Source organism: Spea bombifrons, chromosome 3 (genome assembly GCF_027358695.1).
Source record: "Spea bombifrons isolate aSpeBom1 chromosome 3, aSpeBom1.2.pri, whole genome shotgun sequence".
NCBI classification, from domain to species: domain Eukaryota; kingdom Metazoa; phylum Chordata; class Amphibia; order Anura; family Pelobatidae; genus Spea; species Spea bombifrons.
Window position 1 is genome coordinate 81,901,324 of NC_071089.1, and position 23,374 is coordinate 81,924,697.

At 40.2% G+C, this 23,374-nt stretch overlaps 1 protein-coding gene across 1 annotated transcript in view; it reads right to left on the reverse strand.

Annotated features, from left to right (window-relative positions):
* The window catches only part of LOC128484491 (solute carrier family 12 member 9-like), a 97,837-nt gene extending 76,170 nt beyond the window's left edge, over positions 1–21,667 (reverse strand). Inside the window, exons 1-6 of the mRNA XM_053460899.1 lie at positions 21,277–21,667; positions 17,086–17,220; positions 6,305–6,442; positions 4,412–4,708; positions 2,676–2,783; positions 2,307–2,418 (exon numbers count right to left, since the gene is read on the reverse strand). Coding sequence (XP_053316874.1) covers positions 2,307–2,418; positions 2,676–2,783; positions 4,412–4,708; positions 6,305–6,442; positions 17,086–17,220; positions 21,277–21,451 — 965 coding nt within the window. The 5' untranslated portion in view covers positions 21,452–21,667. The remainder of the gene's footprint in view (positions 1–2,306; positions 2,419–2,675; positions 2,784–4,411; positions 4,709–6,304; positions 6,443–17,085; positions 17,221–21,276) is intronic.
* Positions 21,668–23,374: the final 1,707 nt, after the last annotated feature.

Consider the following 23,374-nt stretch of genomic DNA (forward strand, 5'->3'; position numbering starts at 1 on the left):
TTTATATGCGCTTGCAAGCAACATGAGGAATACATGGGTCCTATGACATAGTAGGCAAACGTCTGGTGCACCACTGCCCGATAGCACCTCTCACTGGGCAGCCTTCGGTGATATATCAGTCGATTTTCTATCCCCCTCCAGTCCTAGTAGTGACCGTAGAGGAGGGCCATTGAAAATGTGTGTATTTGTAACAAAACTTCTCAGGATCCTAAACTGTACAACAACCAGGACCTGTCCATGTAAACCAAGGGAGGCAGTCACTACAGACCCCTAAAGACCTTTGGAACAGAGCAAGCACTAGGTCATAAATGGCTTATTCACATTCCAGTCCTTTATATGGCCAGTGACGGTTTTTTTGTTACCATTCATTGTCAAAAGGTGTGCTCAGTAAATCAACCCTTAATACAAACTCAATTGGGTTAAAATCAATTATATATGAAATTAACTCTCTTTAATAAGTGAACTGGTAGAAAACACTAGTTAGAGCTATCCTGTAGTCATATTCCTTCTTTTCATAAAATGCATTATAGTGAAACACTGGTTAAACCAATTCCATTCATCTATTCACTCCTTTTATAATTTCTGCTATCATGAAACAGTTTAAGGAAAAAACTTATTTAAATTCTCTCCCATTTTAAAATTGCAGCTAGCGCAAAACACAGCATATACCGTACTAATTCTATATTTAACCACGCGTTTTAAAAGACAGCCTTGTTAAAGCAGAGTTTTAATCCCCTGTACTGTTATGTAAATGAATATGTAGTCACATTCTATATCATTTTGAAGATGTAGCAGGTAAATGATTTTATCTGTATTTTCTTTCCAATCTGTTCATGGCAGGTGCATTCAATGATTTACTTCTCTGATTTTACACTACATATAATTTAGGAAAGTTAGTAAGAGCTGCTCTCCTGTACACTCATTATTAAACTTCTCACATTCAATACCACAGAGGAACCCCTGAATTTAATTGTTCAAACGCACAAGTTCTAAACATGCATTATATTTATTACCACAATACATAATAATCTGCAGACGGAGACTGCATGGCCCTGTGTGAGCGAAAGAGGGTGAATTTCGTTTTGGGTGTAGTTAGCTGGGTTTTATTTACACTTTACGTGACGTATTTTTGTAGGGAAGACGCATTTTTATACAAGCAATATAATCTATATTTTCTGATGTTTCTATACAGGTAATTGTGTTTTTTTGGAGTGTGGATACACTCATCTCCAACAAAGATTCGGAACTCCTGTAATGGAGGGACTGCCAGGTAAGAAAAGCACACAGAAAAACATGGGTCCCAAACACTCCAAAAGAGTCTTGGAAGGCATTCTCAACATCTCTGTCACTGCCATGTGGAAGGCTAACATCTACTCGATTCATATTATCCTCACGGACTATAGAAAGACTAATGGGAATTACCATATCTAATGCAATCAGCAGATGAGTCAGGCGCTAAACGATGGTGGCGTTTTAATTGCCATGCCTGCCCATGAGCACCGCACCGACAAACAAGTCAAATTACAGGCCAGGAGATAGGCTGCTCTGGCAGGATTCTCTGATAGGAATTGACAGCTTTCAAATCACTAAGTGATAAAATCATGACTTATCCGAGGTGTCAGATCTCCAGGAAAGGAGATTCCTGTGGCCATAGAGAGAAATAAGGCCCTGATCACAGAAATTAATAAAGGCCTGGGCTTACTCCAGGAAAAGTAACATATAAGGCAGTAAGGTGGTATTTTGTGTTGTATTATATGAATATAAACAGTAAGTTAGTAGTTAACTAATTTTAGGAAAAGGCTGGCCTTCCCCATTGCATATAATGTGGTGGTCTTTTGAATAACTTATAGCCTGATCATTTCTGTTGGAAGATATTCCGGAAATGTGTGCATTCTTAATGTGAGACCTTAATTCTTATAAGTGTTTTACAAATCTCATGTTGCTTTATTAACTTAACTATGGGAGTTCTCTGTATTTATCCCACTACAGTGACACATTTCAAACCTAAAGTAGTCTACTCAGTAAAGAGAAAATTTGCTGAAAATGTCAATTCCCTTATTTCACTATGCATTATTAAGGGCAAACCCAGTGAGCTGCTCTTGGAAGACTGTATTTTAGTACCGGTATTGGAATGAGGGGCAACAAAACAAGCAAGGCTGGTCTCAGTTCTCAGGCTGCCCTAGTTGTTTTGCCATTTGGATTGTTCAGTGTAGAATCGTCCTGTATGATGCAGGACTGGGAGACACAATAGACTTCCCATCCAATGTCAGTAATGTTTACAGGTGTTTGCAACTCTGTCATCATACCTGTCACAGGTACAGCTGATCATCAGTGCCAGCAAATTGTAGATAATGTAAGTGAAGATCACTGCCGTTATTGTTCCTCTGGGGATTGAGTAGCTTGGATTCTTTAAATCTCCTGGGGAAAAAAAATAAAAAATATATATTTTGCTTGTTTTATTTTCAGTTAAGTTATCCTTTCTAACACCATCTATGGCATATTTCAATGCCAACTCTACACGTGTTATATGTTTTCTACATATTATGCACCTTTCAGCTGCCCCTTGGACCCTGTCAACAACCCCTTGAGTACCTTTTTTGTGAAGGGGAAAAAACAATCATTATTAAGACTAAAGCAAGGAAAACAAAAAATAAAGTATTTAGCTCTGGTCATACCTGACATGTTGGATCCAGCCATGATTCCTGTGCAGCCATTAAACATTATTGCAAATACAGTGGTGAAACTCATCATTCTTCCTGTAGTGTAATCCGTGGTGTAGCCAGCTGCGAGGAAGACACAGTGACACAATGAAGAGGACAACAAAAAAAGCAACCAAGTCTGCAATGGCTAAATGTGGAGTCACAATCAGCGTAAAGTTATCTAAGACACGACTAAGGACTGATTAAGGCTTGGATCTATACATCAGGAAAACAGGTAGACTAGATGGGTTCTAATGGTTCTTATCTCTTCCAAATCATATGTCTTCATTACAATAATCATTTTGCAAACATGTTTGGAATTATCTAAGAGCTGCAGAGTACATGGATAAAGCCTTTCACTATGCAACTAAATGTGAATCCCCCTTCGGCATGACGTTGCCAATGTGAGGAGAGATACGGCTGCACAGAAAATCTGAAGAAGAGCACCTTTCGAAGCATTTTGTTCCTGCATGAGAAATCTTTACTCCACAGGTCAAGGAGGCTTACAGGCTAAGTAATATCATGCTCTTTTCTTACAAAAAGATGATTACTGAAGCTTTCCAATTCTCACCAGAATTCCTCTGTCGACTTTCCTAATTTCATTTTCTCCTGACCTTTACACCACGATAATATAAGATTCATCAGGGAAATGAAATTTAGTTGTGTGTTCCTCAAATGCCGTGCAGAAGCTCTGGGTGGTTCGCAGTGTGGTACCAAACACTTAATCAGGTGTAGGCATTTAGCAGAAGGCAAACCACGGTGACAGGACTCCCTTAAAGGGACGTTTGCAAGAATTGCAATGTGCTGGAAAGATTTTGGGCCACTACCCATGGTTTTTGTATAGCCATTGTGCACATAATGTGTTATGGTGCCCTCCTCACCTGTTGTCTCTGTTAGTCAGTTTGTTATGTTACATACTACTTGTTATGTCCTATCCACCCATTATGATGGCACTTTATAAAACAATAAATAATAATACATTTCTATGTGGGCTATGTAATTTTAGCAACCTTTTATGGATTTTCTATTTACCCTGTAAATGTGTTTTGGACAGGTGTACATTGAGTATCTTCTCTGCAATTTGGGTTTTGGGGCGGCTGCCTTACTAACTTTTGGCTAGATTTCTCTCTGGGGTGAGTGTTGACAACCATGGCCTCCAAACTTTTGCTTTAATAAAGAAAGAAACTGTGAGCCCGGGACAAGGTATTGAAGCCTATAAGTCTCTTCGGATAACCCTTTAAAATTCACAGTATTTGGATAACAGTGTAGCTACTTAAGTTTTCTAGTTCTACTTCAAAGATGACCCTAGTACTCATGGGGTTCAAACAGAATATCCTGCCCCCATATATAACTCCTCCATCATGTCTATTCACTTAGTGAATGGGAAATTTTATCTAAAAATTAAGTTAGCATAAATAGCCATCTTAGACTGTCACCTACCATCTGCATTTGCACTGCAGTGTTTTAGATACACAGGAATAAAATGAGCTAAATAAAGTGATATTTCAATACACTGCTTCAACCTATTTTTACTTTAATATACTGAAATCAACAGTCACATTACTGGTCACCAGTTGATAAATCCCTTTAAAAAAACTTTATCCCAAAAGGGAACTTTGCGGGGTTTGGTTTAAAGGAGATCAGTCCTATGGAAGAGGTTTGCTAATGTTGCTCAATATCATTTAGGATAATATAATGACACTGTTACTCACGGTTGAGGTTATTTTTAAGAGTTGAGAGCTTGAAGCCTGTGAAGGTCCCATTTATGAAACTGCTGTTGTTGCCAACGGTAAACAGGGGAATAATTCGCTCTGTCACAGCAAAAAAGCTGATGAAGACACTGATCAGAACCACCATGACCACAATGAAGATGAGAAAGGTAGCCTTCGCATAAATACTGGCACCAACCAAGCAGACGACCAGGCAGATGAATAGCAGGACAGTGCCATAAAGTAGCTCGTACCAATAAGACCGAGGTAGTACATGAAGGCCATTCTTAATGCTTTCAGCTGCCAAAAATAATGAGATGTATTAGTTATTCATTCTTCTTCCCTTGACTCATCAACTCAACTTTACATTGAATAAGACTTACATGCCCAATCAATGCGCTACTACTGTCACTATTCCAAATCCCTTTTCTAGTAAAATCATTAGCAGTCTAGTAAAATCATTAACAGTACAAGAAAAGCTTTTTCTTGTGTTTTTCGTTAATAATGTATTATCCTTTTACTGTCTCAAGTCACCACGCTTATAGTGGGCTGTATATTAATTGATAAAGCTGTGCCCAGTGTGTCCTGGGTCTCTATGGTTGTCCTGGCTGTAGACCTTTACAACTCATATTCTTATACTCAAGAGGTCTCATGAGTAAAGAAGGGCAAGGAGAAGATCTTTCTCTAATTCCTTTATCCATAACATTCTTCCAAACCCTTTCATCCACTTAAATTACACCAAGGTCTGTTTACCATTTATGCAACATCTTTATTTATTTTTTTTTATTTAACTTCTGATAGCTTCTTATAGTATGTATTCTGATTCCTATGTACTGTATTCATAAATGTCAATATGTTTGTGGTCCACTTAAAAAAATCAAGCTTTAATAATTCTTGTTGGAAACAAGTGGACTATTTTTACTTAGTGAATTACGTTAACCTCACTGCACTAACCCTGTCCAGCAAAAATAGCACAACTCAAGATCAGGCAACCTGCAAAAAAAATGCTCAATCCCTGATTAAAACACTTGCAAGTTCGGAGTCATTGTAGCCATTTGCAGAGATACACCCAACCTACAAGATGAAAGGTATTGTAAATGTATGCTTGAAGGTAAACAAAATAAAAAAAATAATTGTATATGAATAAATGTGACCAAGGGGATTCCATTATGCATTCAACTGCAAAAGAATACAGAACACAAGTTGTTAAAAAAAAGAGAATTGCCTGAAAATCGCTAATTTAGACTGTCACTTCGCTCATCTTCGCACTGTATTCATGATTGCAAGCCGTCTCGAGATTGGCGTGAAATGAGTGGAAAATTAATAGTAAACAACATTTTTAAGAAGGGACAGTGAGGCGTGATTTCCGAGAGCAGATCAGAGCACTCAGTACTCGTGTCTCCGGGGAAGAGAGGCAGAGAGTGTGTTTATCTCATGCGTCTTCATCAAGGCAGAGGAATCACTGATGAGCACAAGCAGTGGTACCAACTTTTTAAATTTCACTTCAGGGAGACTTTTCTATTCATGTAAATTGAGAATCATCGGGAGCCCAAGAATAGGAGTTTTCAATGACAGAGTGAGAGACATACCTCGGATTATACTGAGCTCTATCAGTCACATTTCATCCCTCAAAAAAGGGAGATCTTTGTGATTGAGCATTTGGAAGCAGGATCCCCTGGCGTTCTTTGAGGTGGCCACCATTTGCCAGATCTCTCTATTTTGCTTACACTGAGACAGTGGCTACAACCCATTTGAATGTAACATCTGATCCCTCTGACATGCAAACGGTTAATAGGTATTTCTTGCTGTATCCTTCTGACAGCGTTAAACGATACCTGGCGTGTGTATTTAACCTTCAAAGATTTTAATATAAATGAAGATAGATATTACTCTTACATGATAAGATTCCAAACATGTCCACAATGGCTTCCACCAGACCAAGGATGTACAGAGCACTGCCACACACGTTAGCCAAGAAAAACATGATGCCAATGCTGCCACCAAATTCAGGTCCCAAGGCCCGACTGATCATATCTGAGAAACTGAGTCAAAGGAAACGCGTATTTGGATGAATTGAATTGAAACGGCACTGAAATAGTTATCCAGAGAAGCATTTGACTTCCGTCTTTCTAACCAGTGAATCTGGTTCTACACATCTAGACACTGCTGACCTGTCTTATGCCGTGGTTGCCTGTAAGGTTAAAGAGAATTTAATGAGGCGATGTCAATGCATCTGATTTATGTGGTAAATAACTTTTAATATTTAATGTGCAGGAAATAAAGAATGTACTGATCTGCAGCGTCCCCTGCGTCTTTACATGTCCTCGCTATGTATTCATTTCAAGAACCATGATTAAAAAACTCCCCAAACATATGTTTTTTTCACAAAGCGTAAAAGCTTTTCATCATACATAACACACACAAGTAATTTAGACTCACCTGTGTAAGAAAAACTGAATTACATAACTAGGGGGTAATTTAAGCCTTTTGGAATACACTGCAAAGTTACCCTTTATGGACATCAAACCCATAATTGTCCATCATGTCCAATGAAACAACAATTTAAAAAATTATTGAAATAAAAAATACCAGATTTTGACATATTCAATCAGTTTTTCAACCAACTCTGCCCTTACATTATGTGGTGTATTAAATATACAGGAAAGCCAATCATGGATCAGCACAAGCCGAGTCAAACTGGGGCTCAATACGCCTTGCCTCCTGGTTCTACTGGTGCCATCGCGTACCTGGTGACCCAACAACAGAGCTGGCACATGCATTGTGTTTGAACCAATGCCAGCTTACCCTGTGTTTGGGGTTTATGTGTGTGTGTATATATATATATATATATATAAATATATATATATATATATATATATATATATATACAGTATACACATATATTAATGAAGCAAGTACTTCATTCAAAAAAGTACATTGAAACTATAAATCCGCACAGCTGCTTTCAGGAGATTGTTTTAGACAAGTACCAGTGAATTCAGACACAGATATAAATATCCCCACATCTGCAGGATCACATACTACAACTTAGAGCACAATTAGAATCAATGCTATCATAATGGAATTGCTTTGAGAAAAAAAAGCTAGAAATGTACAATGGGGAAATTAATTAGCTAAGCCGAAGAAATGAAAAGCGAAGATATCTATGCAATGGAACTGCATACAGAGATAGGATTAACAAGATTGGTCAAGATGATTGGAGAGAACAACTGTGGGCTGATTAATAAATGATATCTGGCTAATGTACAGCTCCATTCCAAAGGTCTTTTACCCATCATTTTCACGGACAAATAAAATGGTAATGGAGGCGTGTAGGTGGGAGCAATGAGCGGAACAGGCTCTCCTTTTTCAGGAACACTACACTTATCTCTGAAGATTACTTGTGAAATTCGGATTTTCTGGTGCTGTTTTGGAAAAAAATAAAAACACGGAGCAGGAGGGGGAAAAATGACTGATGTCTGTGTTGATGGAAAATTCCCATTACGCTGTAAACAATAATATCTAAATGTTACTTTATTTTCAACTCATGGTATGCGTCACAGATCGCCCTACATATACGCCATTAAGTCTTTTGAGCCTAACAGTGGCCACGTTTGCCCACACGCCATGCAACACACACATTGTGAAAGATATACTATACACGGATTGCTTTTCAGTTAAAAATAGCTATGAAAACATAATGGCATACAGATAATTACACATATGGCCCTTTGGATGTGTGAGTGCATTGTGGGCCCATGAAATGCACACACAACCACTGCCACAGAAGAAAAGCCCAGGGTACCTTTCAATCTGTAGGTGATCATTGTTGGCCTTATTAACATAAACCTACCCAGAATCCCTTGCAATGATGGTAGCACTACAAGATTTCTTTGGGAAAAACAGGTATTCTGGCTTGCCTGGTGGATCTTAGATGAGTGTTTAATAATGCATCTGCTACCTCCTTAGTGTTATGTGGAGGGGTATCCATCACCTTTACCCCACCACAACTTGTGTCGTGTCATTACCATACCTGGCAACTCTCTGGGTTTGACATGGAGACTGCCGGGTGAAGCACCACTTCTCCTGGTCAAGACTCGAATCCTCTGGGACATGTCCCACTCCCCGCCCATTTTCCCTTTAAAAGGGGGTGCCACTGCCCCCGACATCAGTGGGAACTCCCACTGATGTAATGGGACCGCCTGCTGGACAGTGGGCAGTCCTGGCTGCGTCCCGTAAGGGAAATCTCCGGATAGCCGGAGACCAGAGGTTCCGAGGTATGGCCATTACTATTTATAAAACACACATGGTTTACCACCAAGAGGGCCCTTCTTGAAAGAGGTTACCATGTGAGCTAAGTAAATAATACAAGGCAAAGATCTGATGCTGGAAGACAAAATATGGCAACTGGATCAACTGACATTATCCGGAGAGGTCGGCATTGCCTAGTCATAGTTCTTTACTGGATGTCTTTTCAGCATTACCCTGACTAAAGACCCATATAACCCACTGAAAAGTTGTGGGCACTCAGATAATGCTACAGGGAGCAGTAATTCCTTCTGAAAGTAGGAGGTGAAAATCCCTGCTCACGGTCCCATTGTGCGGAACTCTGTGCCGTTTTAACTCTGCGGGTCTCCTTTGTTCTGTTCCCTCTGGGGTGCGTCTTAAAAGGCAGAATGGAAAATGAGCATCATGGAAATAAATCCTCTGCACAATGCTCAGCTCTGAATATGATATGAAGGGCCTTATTGTCTTGGCTCATATGGGGCTTTCTAACAGGTGAGCACGTGGAAACAAAATTGGGGATCTAGCTTATGCAAAAAGTAAACCTGCTTTAACCCCTCGGTGGTCAAAAGCAATTGCAATGCACCGTTCTGCAATCCACTGGAGCTATCTGATAACAAAGGGTTTAACAAAATGCAGCGAACATAGATAATTCAGCCGAATTTAATAGCCTGATTTGCTAACACTATAATTCAAAAGCCATTTGTGACTGCTTTCTTTCAACTCTAATAATTTTTTTGCAATTTTAGCTGGTGTACCTGATCTCGCTGTGAGCAGCCGAATTGAAAGTGAATACACTCTATTAGCATGATAAAAAGCCCAGACACCGTTCACTACTCTGCCAGTTTACTTTTCAATGGCGTAACTTCTATCAGCATTGTCTGTGGACAAATTGCAATCATTCCATCAAAGGATAATGTGAGATAGTGGTTCAGATCGCTAACCTCTGCTAATGGGAATGGAGCGACACTGTGGAAAGCAGGAAATATTCTGGTTCATAATGCCGGATTACACATTCCATTCATAACAGCAGATTTTTGCTCATATGAAACTCAGAACCATGGTATGTGCTTGGCAGACAGAATCGCGTTGCTTCGTCCTGACTGATGTCTATAAACTCTGTCTTTTTCCAATTTTGGCATATATGTCCTATACTAAAATGCAAATTCCTAACTTCATAAATGTGTAAAGGTCTATTCTATTCTAACAACCTGGATACTTTAGATCATATTCCTGCATTAAAAACTTATTTAGGGTAAAAAAAAAACAGCTTCCGCTGAATTATTGGGCGTAAACGAGCACTATTTTCTATTCCGGCTTTAGGGCTCAGACAGTTGGAGATGCCAGATTAACCCATCTAGGCTTCCCATTTTGTTGATATTACTTGCCCCTTGGCCTTGTTTTACACTCGGAGTTTCCTTAAATTATCTCTCCACTTCTGCTGGAAAACTATTGTACTTATCCACTACCCTGTGAGTGAATACATACATTCTCACATTGCAGCTATGATTGTCACTGTATTTAATCAAATATCCCTTAAGGCACTAGCTTTTTTTAATACAAGATGCTTCTCAGCTTACCCTGAAAATGTTTACACTCCTTGGTGCTCATTGGGTTATTATAGAATCTACCTGCCAACCTCTTTAAAAAAGGTGTGTAAGTGTACTTAGAAGAACTGATGCTCTTTTGAAGACAAGGGGTAGTCACACCAAATATATATACAGAATTTAGTGATTTGGTCTACTTGTCCATAACCTTCACTAACCATTAAATAGCTTTACCCATCTGTGTGCCAAATCAGTCATCAATTCCATGATGTACATACAAATGCACAGGAAAGGTATATGTTTGCAAGTCTAAGAGATTAATAACGCACATACACAGCAAACAAGTACATATATCTTTAGGGTAGGTTAGCAGATTCATAAACCAGACTAATGGGGGAGCACCCACGACATCCATCCCGCTCAATGGTAAACAACAGCATTCTTTTTAATACCGTTTCAATTATTTTCCTCAAGGTATTTCTTCCGCCTGCTGGCATAGTCAAGAAGAACTGAAAGAACCCATAGGTCTCTCAGAGGGAGCATCTATGAACCTGAGGTGGGGAAATGTGGAGACAACCTTCAAGGCTAGATTAGCACCCTTCCTAACAAGGCTGTCCTTTGCTGGTGTTCAATCCCTCGCAAGTAACATTTTTTTGTTAAGAGGGAAAGCATGGACCATCAGAGATTCCAAATCCTCAGGGACCTGTAAGTCTGCCCCTCTACCATCACCCCATCCCAGCGCAGGAAGGATACCACTGCATGTGAAAGCTATGACTGTTCTCCAGGACTTTTTGGGATCTAGATTAACAGATGAGGGGTATTTGGCGGTGACATTTTGTAATCCTCAGACACATAGTCATCATTTCACAGAAAGGCTGAGTGGATCGCTCAACTTTCAAATAATTAGAATGTAGTATGTAATAATACTAAGTAAAAGGAAAATAGTTGTTTAACCCCTTCAGTCCTCTATAGACATACCTGTACATCTTAAAAATGCATCTAGTAAAGCCCTTTAGGACACACAGGTACATCCTGACTTTCCTGCAGGCGATCGGGCATCCCCTTCCGGGTCGCATCCCTGCTGACGTCACCCGGAAGGTCACTGAGAGCAGGATATCCCCTGCAGGGTCTATCTAGACCTTGCTGGGATATCTGATTGCTCCTCCTATGCACCGATCGCGAACAGTGTAATCCCCAGTGCAAGTCTACGGAGACTTGCATTGAGATCACAGTGTGATCGGTGCAGGGGGATCGCGGGGAGGAACCATGTTTCTCACTCTTCTAACAAAGAGTAAAAAATAAACAAAAAAGTGTTAGTGATTTTTTTTTTAACAATCAAAAAATCACTAAAATAATATAATAAAAAAAAATAAAAAATCCTTACATCCGATTGCCCTAGCACAACACCTAAAAGGTATAACCCCCTGCCCCTGTTCACAACGCTCAAACCCATTATGCCATAAGTATGAAAAATACTAACCTATAGTGTACTATATGTAAGGGATAATATGGCTCTCTAGACAAAAAAGGTTATTTCCATAACCAAGAGATGCAGCTAAACAATTTTGGCCCGGTTTCTCTGCTGTAACACATACCCTGCGCAAAAAAATCTAAGCAACACAGAAGTGTTGGTGAAAAAAAGTGCAGGAAATAATTTCTGCGGCCACCTTTGACAGTGATTGGTGGCCAAATAGATGCATGAAGAATGCCCAAATATCCCTGATAAGTCTGGGTTGTCTGCTTTACAGAAATATATACTTTTGTGGGTATTTTTGGTTTATTTGTTTACAATTAGAGTTGCAATCCTTTCATACCTAATGTAAAAATTCTGCGGCTTTGTAAAAAAAATAATGTACACCTTATAGTATGTTCCCCTTAAGTGCTGGGAAATCCTATATAAATGAGGTATTTCTGAAATCAGGACACCTGAATTGATAAATTTGTAGGGGATTTTCCATCACTTTACCTAATTTTGTGAGGAGACGGGAAAATATATAAAATTTTCATACTTTTCGCTAGTTTTTACTAAATTTCTCATCCTAAATTTTCAATTAATTATATAACTATAGTATTAAGAGAAAGCCCTCTCTCTCCTTGAAAAAACAATATATATAGTTTACATGGGTACACTATTCGCAGGAAAGGGGAATAATCGCTGAACAGACATACTCCAAAAATGGCAAAATTGCTCCGGGACCAAAAACCCCTGGCAGGTACCAAAAACCCCTGGGACTGAAGGGGTTAAGCATGTCCTTCATATACACTGTTTTCTCTAAGATTCCTTGTGACTAGCATTTTATCCCTCTTAATTTCAATATTTCTGCAAATTTACCACATGCCCATCCCTTGCAAACATCAGCTTCCCGGTATAACCTCTTACACTTTCACTTCCCTATTCTCGGGAAATTCTTTCATGCTACGCTTCTGAACCTTGTTAATGCCTCCAGAATCAAAAAGTCCCACCCTCATCTTATATATATAGCAGCTAGTAGTTCACAGTGCATATACGGCATAGCCCATGATAACAAAAAAATACATTATTAAATAAGCACGTCACTAAAATGTTATAAAGTAATGATGACCCCCAGAATCTAAATACCATGCAATTGGTGGTCCACATGTTCCTTTTAGTTCAGTACTTTTCTGTAATTAATAGGTCTTAAAAAGGTAGTGGGAGGGGCTACCAGAACACTGGGGGATCTCGCCAGTGCCTGTCTTCTTTGTTCTTGTTTTACTATATATTCACTTATATTCTTAAATCTTGTATTGCGTGTATATTATGAACACATCTGTATCACATCTTTATATTTTTTGCTGCTATTGTTGAGGACGAGTTTTGCTCCCCATTGCTTAATGCATATATTTGTACTTGATATACTAACATAGTGAGTGCCTTTTGGTCATTTACATTGATTATTGCTGTCACTTTGGTTCTGTGCCAACAACCAGGAAAAGGCAGCGGTTATCTAGGAAGCTCACAGAAGGAACACAAAGTATATTGTTCTTATAGAATGGTTGTAGCGTTGCTGCAACACACTATTCCGCTAGTTTAAATGTCACCTTAAAAAAAAAACAGGTTTTCCACTTACTCTGTCATGTCTCAAGACTTTGGGCCCATCGAGATTCTTTAGGAAGTCCCATGAGTGCTTTTGACAGTGATTATTGGGATCTGCTTCCCATTCTGTTTAAAGTTATAATCTTGAACATCCTTCACATATAAAAACCTCAGGTGATCAAAACGTATTCACTTATTGCACTTATTCATCCAATAACAGTTTCCGGCATTCGTGCCGGAAACTGTTACAGCTCCCTCATCGGAGTGATCGGGTAGCCCAGCAGGGTCTAGACAGACCCTGCAGGGATACCCTGTCCTCCTGTGAACCTGGAAGTTGAGGTCAGTAGTGACGTGACCTGGAAGGGAAAGCCCGATCGCGTGGTCAGGCATTTCTATCTGTAACAGTTTTCCGGCTTCGTGCCGGAAGCTGTTACAGGAGATTGGGCAGCAGAAAGCCATCGACCCTGGATGTGTCCCAGACGCTGCACGAAGGGCTGGATGTACCGGTACGTCCATAGGGGTTTCTTAATGGGCGTTTTTTGGACGTCCCGGTACGTCCATAGGGGATTGAAGGGGTTAAGGAGACATTTGTTGTTAAGGATAGCCCCACCATAGAGGTGAAATGACCTCTACCTCTGATGGGAGACCCCGAGGATTAGGGTGTCTCTGGGCGAAACCTGGAGAGTTCCCAGCTACGAAAATTGGCCCTGCAGCATTCTTGCAAAAAATGCAAATGAATGAACAGAGGTCTGTGTCGGCAGACTTTAACACCAGCTCTCCATCACACAATGTGCAAGCTGGTGATGCTGGGTATAACAACACATCCCAGCGCTCAGCATCACCAGCCTGCACACTGACCTAGGGCAACACAAACCCTTGGGCCAGTCCTGCTTGTTTAGACATGTTTCATTTCTCTGACCCTGGTCTTGGTCCACATATCCACATGATCATCTGATTAAATGACTGTACATGTCCGCAAAAGAAACGGCCTGTGATCGTACAATGCAAAAAGTACCAACCTGTGCATACAAGACAACTGTCCTCGAGTTTTTCACTGAGTGTATTCGACTTATATAACTCAAATGAGAAACAGCACATACAGATATATAAGTGTGCAACTAAAAAGTAAAGATGCAAAAGGTTAGTGTGTGTGTGTGTGGGGGGGGTTACTGGCACAAAATCTTAATGTTTTAATTGATATAAGCATTTCCTTTAAGATTTAATCATGAAACACTGATAACCATTAATAAGTGTAGTTTGATCTAAGAAGCCAGTTTACACACTTGGAAAGTCTTGTGTTGCTTGTCTGTTTTTAGATACTCCTCCAATGTTATAAAGCCATATAATGCAGGGAATTTGAGACTATGGGGTCTGTTCACTAAAGGAAGAATTAATAGGAAAGCCGAGTTTCAGCTCCATGGAGTCACATTACATTATGAACAGCCAGACCAAATGAGTGCTGGGCTGGCCCTGAATAATGTATAGTAAAATCAGTGAAAGTTTTTGAAAGTCTAACTTGTAAGTGATACAAAAATTCTCAGGACAACTCTCCCAAAAGCAAAAAAAAAAAAAAAAAAAAAAAAAAAAAAAAAAAAAGAAGCTTTTCTCAAGTAAAGGAACAGCTCGCCATCCAGTGGCTTTTATGAGGAACTGAGAACCGCCACACATAACACGGAACAACCTTACCATTTACAAATGAAATGCCATTTTCTAATTACTGTAAAGGTTAAGGTGCTACAAATGACGAGTGTGCGCACAGCCATGAGATGGCATACAGACAGTAAATAGTTTTATACTGTAGAAATCTGATACAAGATCAACTGCAAAACTTTTAATAAAACCACTAACATAAGAAAATATCAAGTCAAAGAAAGATTTTAGTAATATCTCTCTCTCACTTATAACGTGTAGGAAGCTATTTGCCATTAACCCAAAAACAAAAATAATGATGAAGCTTCCATGGAACCAGTGAAAAGGAATTAGACTTTTTGCTAGTAGATTGACTTCATAAGTAAGGGGGCTTTCTACCCCAGTTAGGGACCTAACCAGTTAGCACATAGGCAGCGTAACTAATATTGAAAACTAATATCATGTTTTAGAGAAGGAAATTAGGGCTCAAGAATTTAACCATGTACATCCTGGATACAAGTTCCCCCGATGCCTATTTTTTAGTTAATTTGTTTCTTTAATTAATTGCAATGAACCTCCTACACGCTATAAGTGAGAGGTACATATTGCTAAAAATCTTTCTTTGACTTGATATTTTCTTTTTTTAGTGGTTATATTAACAGTTAAGTTTCATAGAATGTCTTGTTTCTTTGAAGTAAATACTAGTGGATGTCATTCCAATTCCATTACATAGGGAGTAATATTATAAGCTTTATTGTTTGTAACAAGTTAAATTATACTCTTATTCTGAACTTGAAACGTTGCTTTTTATCTTAAAACACAAACACGCGGTGCCACAAATACTGACATAAATTAACCAAACGCTGATCAGATTAGCTAAGGATGTGAGCTTTTCATTTTGATCTTGAGTCATCCCTCATTTTTTATTGAATGGCCGACTGTGAATATTATCTTTCTGCACCCACTGCTAATACCACCCCTAAAAATACAACTTTGCCCCCCTGATATGCCACTCTGCTCCTAGATATGCCACCCCCCCAGACTTACGAATGCACCCCCAGACCCCCTGGTGTCTAGCGAGGTCGGCTGGTGGACGTCTGCACTTCCACCGGGGCTTCTATGATGGAGACGCACCAGCGGAAGTACCTTCAGCGGAGGTTATCTACTAGCTGTCAGAGAGGAGGATCCAGGTTCCCTGCAGGGGATCTGGATCCTAAACCTGCTGCTTGCCCACAGCAGGACTAAGTGAAAAAGAAAACCACCCGCCCATCGCCCGGAACTGCATGTCCCGGGCGTCGTGCGATACTAATTGCGCATCCCTGTGCTAAACCCCGTATATAGAATATAGGCCGCATCCCCGCTTTAAAGACTTAAAGTGGGGGAAAAAAGTGCAGCCTATATTCACACAAATACGGTATATATATATATATATATATATATGTGTGTACTGTATATATATTTTTTTTTAATTACAGCAGGGCTGCAAAATTTTAAGTAATTAAAATAATTGTCAACATTATATTTAGCTTCTGCTGTAACATAATCTGTTATTCCCTCTTATTAATATTCTTAACAATATGCCTCAGTACTTCCCTGTTCACTTAAGTTGGTTAAAATCTGAAATTCCCCAAATCAGAAGTATAAGTAACTCTTTTCATATGAAACATGGCATATATTCCATGCCGACAAAAGCTATGCTTCGTGAAGCTGTCATTGACATTAATCAATAGAGCATAACTTTTAAACAAGAACTCAAGTCCATCAAGTTCAAACTATCATTTATTACTGTTGTGCTAAAAACTTACATGAAAGCAATGTTCAATTGTGCCAATTGGGACATTTGTGACAAAATAGCATAACATTTGTAACTAGTGAATTCCACATGTCATTGGAACACAGGAGTGATGGTTGCTGATAAAGGGCCTCTGTACCCCAATGAAGATATTCCATTAAAAATCAGCCGTTTCAAGCTACAAAAGCAAATGTATGACGTTTTAACTGACGTTTTTTAGTTGCCCTGGCCAAATGCAGCTGGCCATTTCTGAGCGGCCCTTAGATCCTGCAAGCCCGACAGATCTTTAATAAACATCAATGGCATGAATCTAAGATCCCCAGCAATCTGATGTACTCCCCATCCCCTTGTGCACATTTATGAAGGATACAGTAGGCTCCCCCGGCATCCAAGGCTCCGTTTGTAGAAATGGCACAGACTGACAGCACAGTCATGCTGATTATGGCATACGCCAACACAAGCATGCCCACAGTTTCATATAAGCCAGACTGGCCAACCACAAACCCTGCAGAGAAAAAAAAACATGGTTACTTACCTTCAACAAAAGTTATATACAATAATACATTCAGGTACTTGAAAGCAGTGCTGCACAATAGGCAAGAAATTATATAATATATATATATATTACTAACCATTAACATGTTTACTTAGATAAATATATAATAAACAGGCCGTACGATAAATGTGGTTGTAGAGTTGTAGAAATACAAAGTATAATAATAACAATTTGTGATTGTTATAGCGCTTTTCACCCTGTGATGCTCTAAGCTAAGCACTAAGGTAAAATACTAACAGTTACAATAGAGGTAGAAGGGACAGATCCACTATTGCGCTATACTAAAGTGCTTCCTCTTTTCAGGATATTTGCTTACAAATCGGATTATGGTTTTACTTTCAGTTTACAAAAAAATCAAACTGGGTAAAATGAATGTTTGTTCAACGGCACACTGCATTTCGAGCGACAGGGTTATGGTAACATAATTATACACAAACATTTAGCCTGATGTTTTTTTATCTGCCTTTGGTTTTAATAGAGTTGTGCTGTGGGTGAAAGCGGAATCAGACAGAAGAATGTATGTTAACTACATTAAATATAGGAAACAAAACAGCTAACAGCACAACCTTTGTAACAATTTTTTTTAAAAATATTGAAAAAATTGGACCCTAGGCAAGCACTTCCTTGGGGCCCCCTCTACGCTCCTTAGCATGCAATCACTCCCTCCGCTTCCACACCATAAAAAAAAAAATATTTGCCACACTGACTGCAGATTAGGGGAAGACTGTGAGAGTCAGTGCAGTCTTCCCTCCTTCTAACCCTACTGTGACTTTGAGAGGTCCTCTCCCTGTAATCATCCCCAGAGTTCCTTTTGTCCCTCATTTACTAAGCCACACCTAGATCACACACATAGGACTTGCCATCTTTGCCCCCAAACAGCCCAGCCTGAGCCATCTTTGTTCCCAAACAGCCCAGCCTGAGCCATCCTTGTCCCCAAACAGCCACTGTGAGCCATTCTTGTCCCATAAACTCCCTACCTGTGCCATCTTGATCCCCAAGCCTCAAACATCCTGCTGGTGCCATCTTTGCCTTTCCCCAAATCACTTATACATCAATGATACACACAAACACTCTTTCATTCACAGGTGTTTCAGCTGGAGGACATGTTGAAGGCAGCAATGTATGTACTTTTAGTACTGCAGCACCCCCACCCACCCCCTCCACAGTTGGCATCTTCACTGCATTAAAAAGAGCACCTTGCCATTAAGACACAGAGTACCTCCATATCCTTCTAATAGCAGCACCTTCTAATGCAGTCTATGGAGGCTGTGCTATCTCAGCAGTGTAAATGGGCTTGTTAGGGAGATCAAAGATCTCCAGTGTAACCGGCCCATTGAGCATCAAGACACCGTGGAGTCTGTGATCTGCTCTCCCCCACCAGTTTTGCAGCAGAGGGACTGCCACCCCCTGGATTTGTCACCCTAGGTCTAGTCGGCTTGGGCCAGGATATGTCACTCGGTGGAGGTTATATATTAGAAGTGCTTCTGGTACAAACGTTTTAAAATGGTCATATTGCCATAGTAACTGAATTGCTATACTTTACCTTGATAAATGTTGTCACTGACAAAACATTTAAGGTTTTATTGTCTACTTTAAATAACTTTCAATTTTAAAGTAATTTTTGGTGATTTTATATAATTTTGTTCATGCAATGCAAACATATACTTGAAAGGACTTAGAATACTTAGAAAGGAACACTCCAATCAAAAGAAATGTGAAGGAACCACTCCAATAAGGAGAAACGTAAAGGATCTACTCCAACCAAGAGAAACGTAAAAAAAACTCCCATTCCTACAAAAGGAAACCTAAAGGAACCGCATCAAGCAGAAGAAACGTAAAGGAACCCCCCACAAGCAGAAGAAACGTAAAGGAACCACTCCAAGCAGAAGAAACGTAAAGGAACCCCCCCCCCAAGCAGAAGAAACGTAAAGAAACCACTCCAAGCAGAAGAAACCTAAAGGAACCCCTCCAACCAGAAGAAACGTAAAGGAAACACTCCAAGCAGAAGAAATGTAAAGGAACCATTTCAACCAGGAAAAATGTAAAATAACCACTCCAACCAGGAGGAATGTAAAGGAACCCCTCCAACCAGGAGAAACTTATAAAAAACAAACAAAACCCCATTCCAACCAGAAGTGTAAAGAAACCCCTCCAACCAGAAGAAACGTAAAGGAGCCACTCTAACCAGAAGAAAGGTAAGGGAACCACTCCAACCAGGCGATACATAAAGGAACCACTCCAACAAGGAGAAAAGTAAAGGAACCTCTCCAACTGGGAGAAACGTAAAGGAACTTCTCCAACCAGAAGAAACGTAAAGGAACCCCTCCAAGCAGAAGAAGCGTAAAGGTAACACTCCAGCCAACATGTACACATATATGCTTATATTATGGTTCCATGATATTGAATAATCAATGACTTGTTTTCTGTTTTTTTATGTCAATACATAGAGGGATTCATCCTCTCCATATAAGTTGGGTTGTTCCCAGTCCCCAGTTCCTTTGGATAAAGGAGATGGCAGCACTTTCCACACATGCATACATGAGTCTGAACAGACCTCTGCCCTCAGCGCATGCACAGAGCCAGCACTGAACGCATCCCCTGCAAAGAAAATAGATGGGGGTGGGATAAAGGGGCAAATGCAGAACACACCCATGCATGTGGAAAAGCGACACCACACAAATTTAAAGGGAGCGTGCAGCTATTATAAGCATTAATGTGCATATGGTGGCTGGAGTCTCTTTAATTCCAGGAACGCAGGTTTCAGGGTTTTTTGAATCCTTGATGTCATTGCCTTGTGACTTCAGAGATTCTCTTTCCTTCCTTGGATACATCCCTAGGTTTCTTTATATCTCTGGACCTGAATGTTCCCCATGTGACTGCAGATGTGTTTGAAACTCTGAATGCATTCTGTATCTTTCTCTTAAACTCCAGAGGCCCTTAACTTACATAAGCAAACTTTGTGTTTATGTCAACAGGCTCTGGCTTCCAGTCAAGCCAGCATGAAACAACTTTGAATTGTGTTTTAAGATTGTAAGCTTGCGAGCAGGGCTCTCTCCACCTAATGTATCGGTTTGTCTTAGTCTGTCAATTCTCGTCTTGTCATACCCCTTGAATATACGTATTGTATTAAGCGCTACGTAGATTGTTGGCGCTATATAAATACAAGATAATAATAATAATAACTACAAATCCCAGTAATGTCAGCTGTAATGGTAAATAAAATCATGCTTGTGCATTGTTCTGTATGTAAGGTCGTTTGAGCAGGGCCCTCCTTATCCATTGTTTCTGTAAGTCAAATTGTTATGCTATATCCTACTTACTAAGTCCTGTTACCTTTTTTACAGCACTGTGGAATATGACAGTGCTACAGAAAACAATAAATAATAATAATGCAAGCTACACGGGAATTTACTCTTTGCTCTGATTTCAAGTTAAGAGATAGGAAGAGACTAAATGGAAGTTATATGGGAACCCACTCCTGGTATGTAACATGCAATGGATGATATGATCAGCTGCTGTTAACTACAACTCCCAATATCCTCACCCGATAAAATACACGCTAAAAACATTTCAACTACAGTTAACTTTCCTTTCCATTGTAATTCACAGCAGCCGTGATGACAGGGTAGTTTGGTCTGATGAACATTCTGGTTCTATTTCCCTGCGGAATTCATTGTCCCAGAAATAAAAGTGCTTATGTCAGGTGCGTTGCGTACTCCTGACACCCCAGGCTTGTAAAGCCCTGAAATCTGATGGGCAGCAGAGGGCCCCAAATGGCTAGTGTAGGTAGATTGAATTCCCCCCATAAACTTGTATGACAGCTCAAGGCTTAGCTGATCCTCAGATGAATGGTTGATTTAATGGGATTTGTATCCCTTGGGTGGACATCACAGGGGTGGATTTTTAACAGAGAGTAATATAGGTGGACAGAGTCCAGATGCTAAGCTGTGGTGAATTGGAAGATCGGGGTGAAAAAAGAGATAGCTGGCAGCAGAGTTCACTCACCAACTCTGAGGAAAACCACAACACTGAACATCGCCAGTAAGGTGGGCACCACCACCCCCAGGAAGGTAGAGAGCTTTTTGGGGGCTGGTTTTCTGCTTTTCGGTCCATCTCCGTGAGACTCCTCGGTAGATATGCTGGAGAGCCGGTAGGTGAGCAGCGGGCTCCGCTCATTCATTGTGCCGCCTTGGAAGTCCGTATGTCAATCAAGTCTTCTCCGAGGTTCCCTCCGTCCCACGAGAGCCCCGAAACTTTCAGGAGCCTGACGTAAAATGAGCCTCAACTTCTATAAGCCGTATCCTCCTCCGCCCCTTGATCGGTCTCCTCACTGCCCAACCATTCTGTCAGGACTCAGGACAATCCCAAGACAGGAAGACAGACACCTCAGGTTATATTATTCGTAGAACTACCCGCCCTAAAAATAGTACCACCCCCCGCACGTCTATTGCCACCCATGAGAGGAGACACATCACTAACAGGAGGAACTACGGTACCCACGCGTGACAGATACTAGTGATGGGAAGTTCGGATCATTAAAGTGAATCGGATCATTTCGATTCGTTCACTGAAATGATCCGATTCATGATCCGGATCTTCGGATCACTCAGTGTGTCTGCACGGAGTTACTGTTTTCCAGTAACTCCGTGCAGGCACACTAACGATTGGCCCCGCCCCTTTTATTATGAATCCTCCCCCCCTGCCTCCAGTGATGTCAATGAAGGCAGAGAGTCGTTCAAAGATTCGGATCTTACAGGGATCCGAATCTTACAGTGATCCGGATCACTGTAAGATCCGGATCACTGTAAGATCCGGATCATTGTAAGATCCGGATCATTGTAAGATCCGGATCTTTGAACGACTCTCTGCCTTCATTGGCATTCTAATCATTCAGAGAATGTCACCATACTGTTATAAATAATACATTAATAATCACTGCCCCCAGGATTTACATTCCCCTTTACCTGCAACTGCACCTTAAGCTAACTTTATTAAATTAATTAAATTAACCCTCACCATTAAATTAACCCTAAACACCCCATCAACCATGACTGCCCTAAAATTAACCCTTAACACACCATCAACCATGACTGCCCCTAAAATTAACCCTTAACACCCCATTAAGCATAACTGCCCCAAATTAACCCTAAACACCCCATTAAGCATAACTGCCCCTAAATTAACCCTAAACACCCCGTTAAGCATAACTGCCCCCAAATTAACCCTAAACACCCCATTAAGCATAACTGCCCCCAAATTAACCCTAAACACCCCATTAAGCATAACTGCCCCCAAATTAACCCTAAACACCCCATTAAGCATAACTGCCCCCAAATTAACCCTAAACACCCCATTAAGCATAACTGCCCCCAAATTAACACTAAAGACCCCATTAAGCATAACTGCCCCTAAATTATCCTTAAACACCCCATTAAGCATAACTGCCCCCAAATTAACACTAAAGACCCCATCAACCATACCAATTTATTAGGTAATTTATCTGGAGTACATGCAATTAATTTAGGGGTAGTTATGGTTAATGGAGTATTTAGGGTTAATTTCAGGGGCCGTTATGGTTAATGGGGTCTTTAGGGTTAATTTCAGGGGCCGTTATGGTTAATGGGATCTTTACGGTTAATTTCAGGGGCAGTTATGGTTGATGGGGTATAAGGGTTAATTTTATGCTGATGACTGAGGGTTAATTTAATTAATTTAATAAAGTTAACTGTAGGTGCAGTTATAGGTAAAGGGGGGCAAACTCAGGGGAATCTAAATCCTGGGGGCAGTGTGAACATTATTAATGTATTTATTTATAAAAGTATGGTATCAGTAATATTCTCTGAATGATTCGAATCTCTGTAAGATTCGGATCCTTGTAAGATCCGGATCCCTGTAAGATTCGAATCATTCGACTCTTCGGTTCATTCGACTCTTCGGTTCATTCGACTCTTCGGTTCATTCGACTCTTCGGTTCATTCGACTCTTCGGATCATTCGACTCTTTGAACGACTCTCTGACTCTATGAGTCATCGTTCCTATGAGAATTAATGAGCTGTAACCTGACCCCAGAGTGCTCTGCAGATGACTCACAGCTCTAGGATCA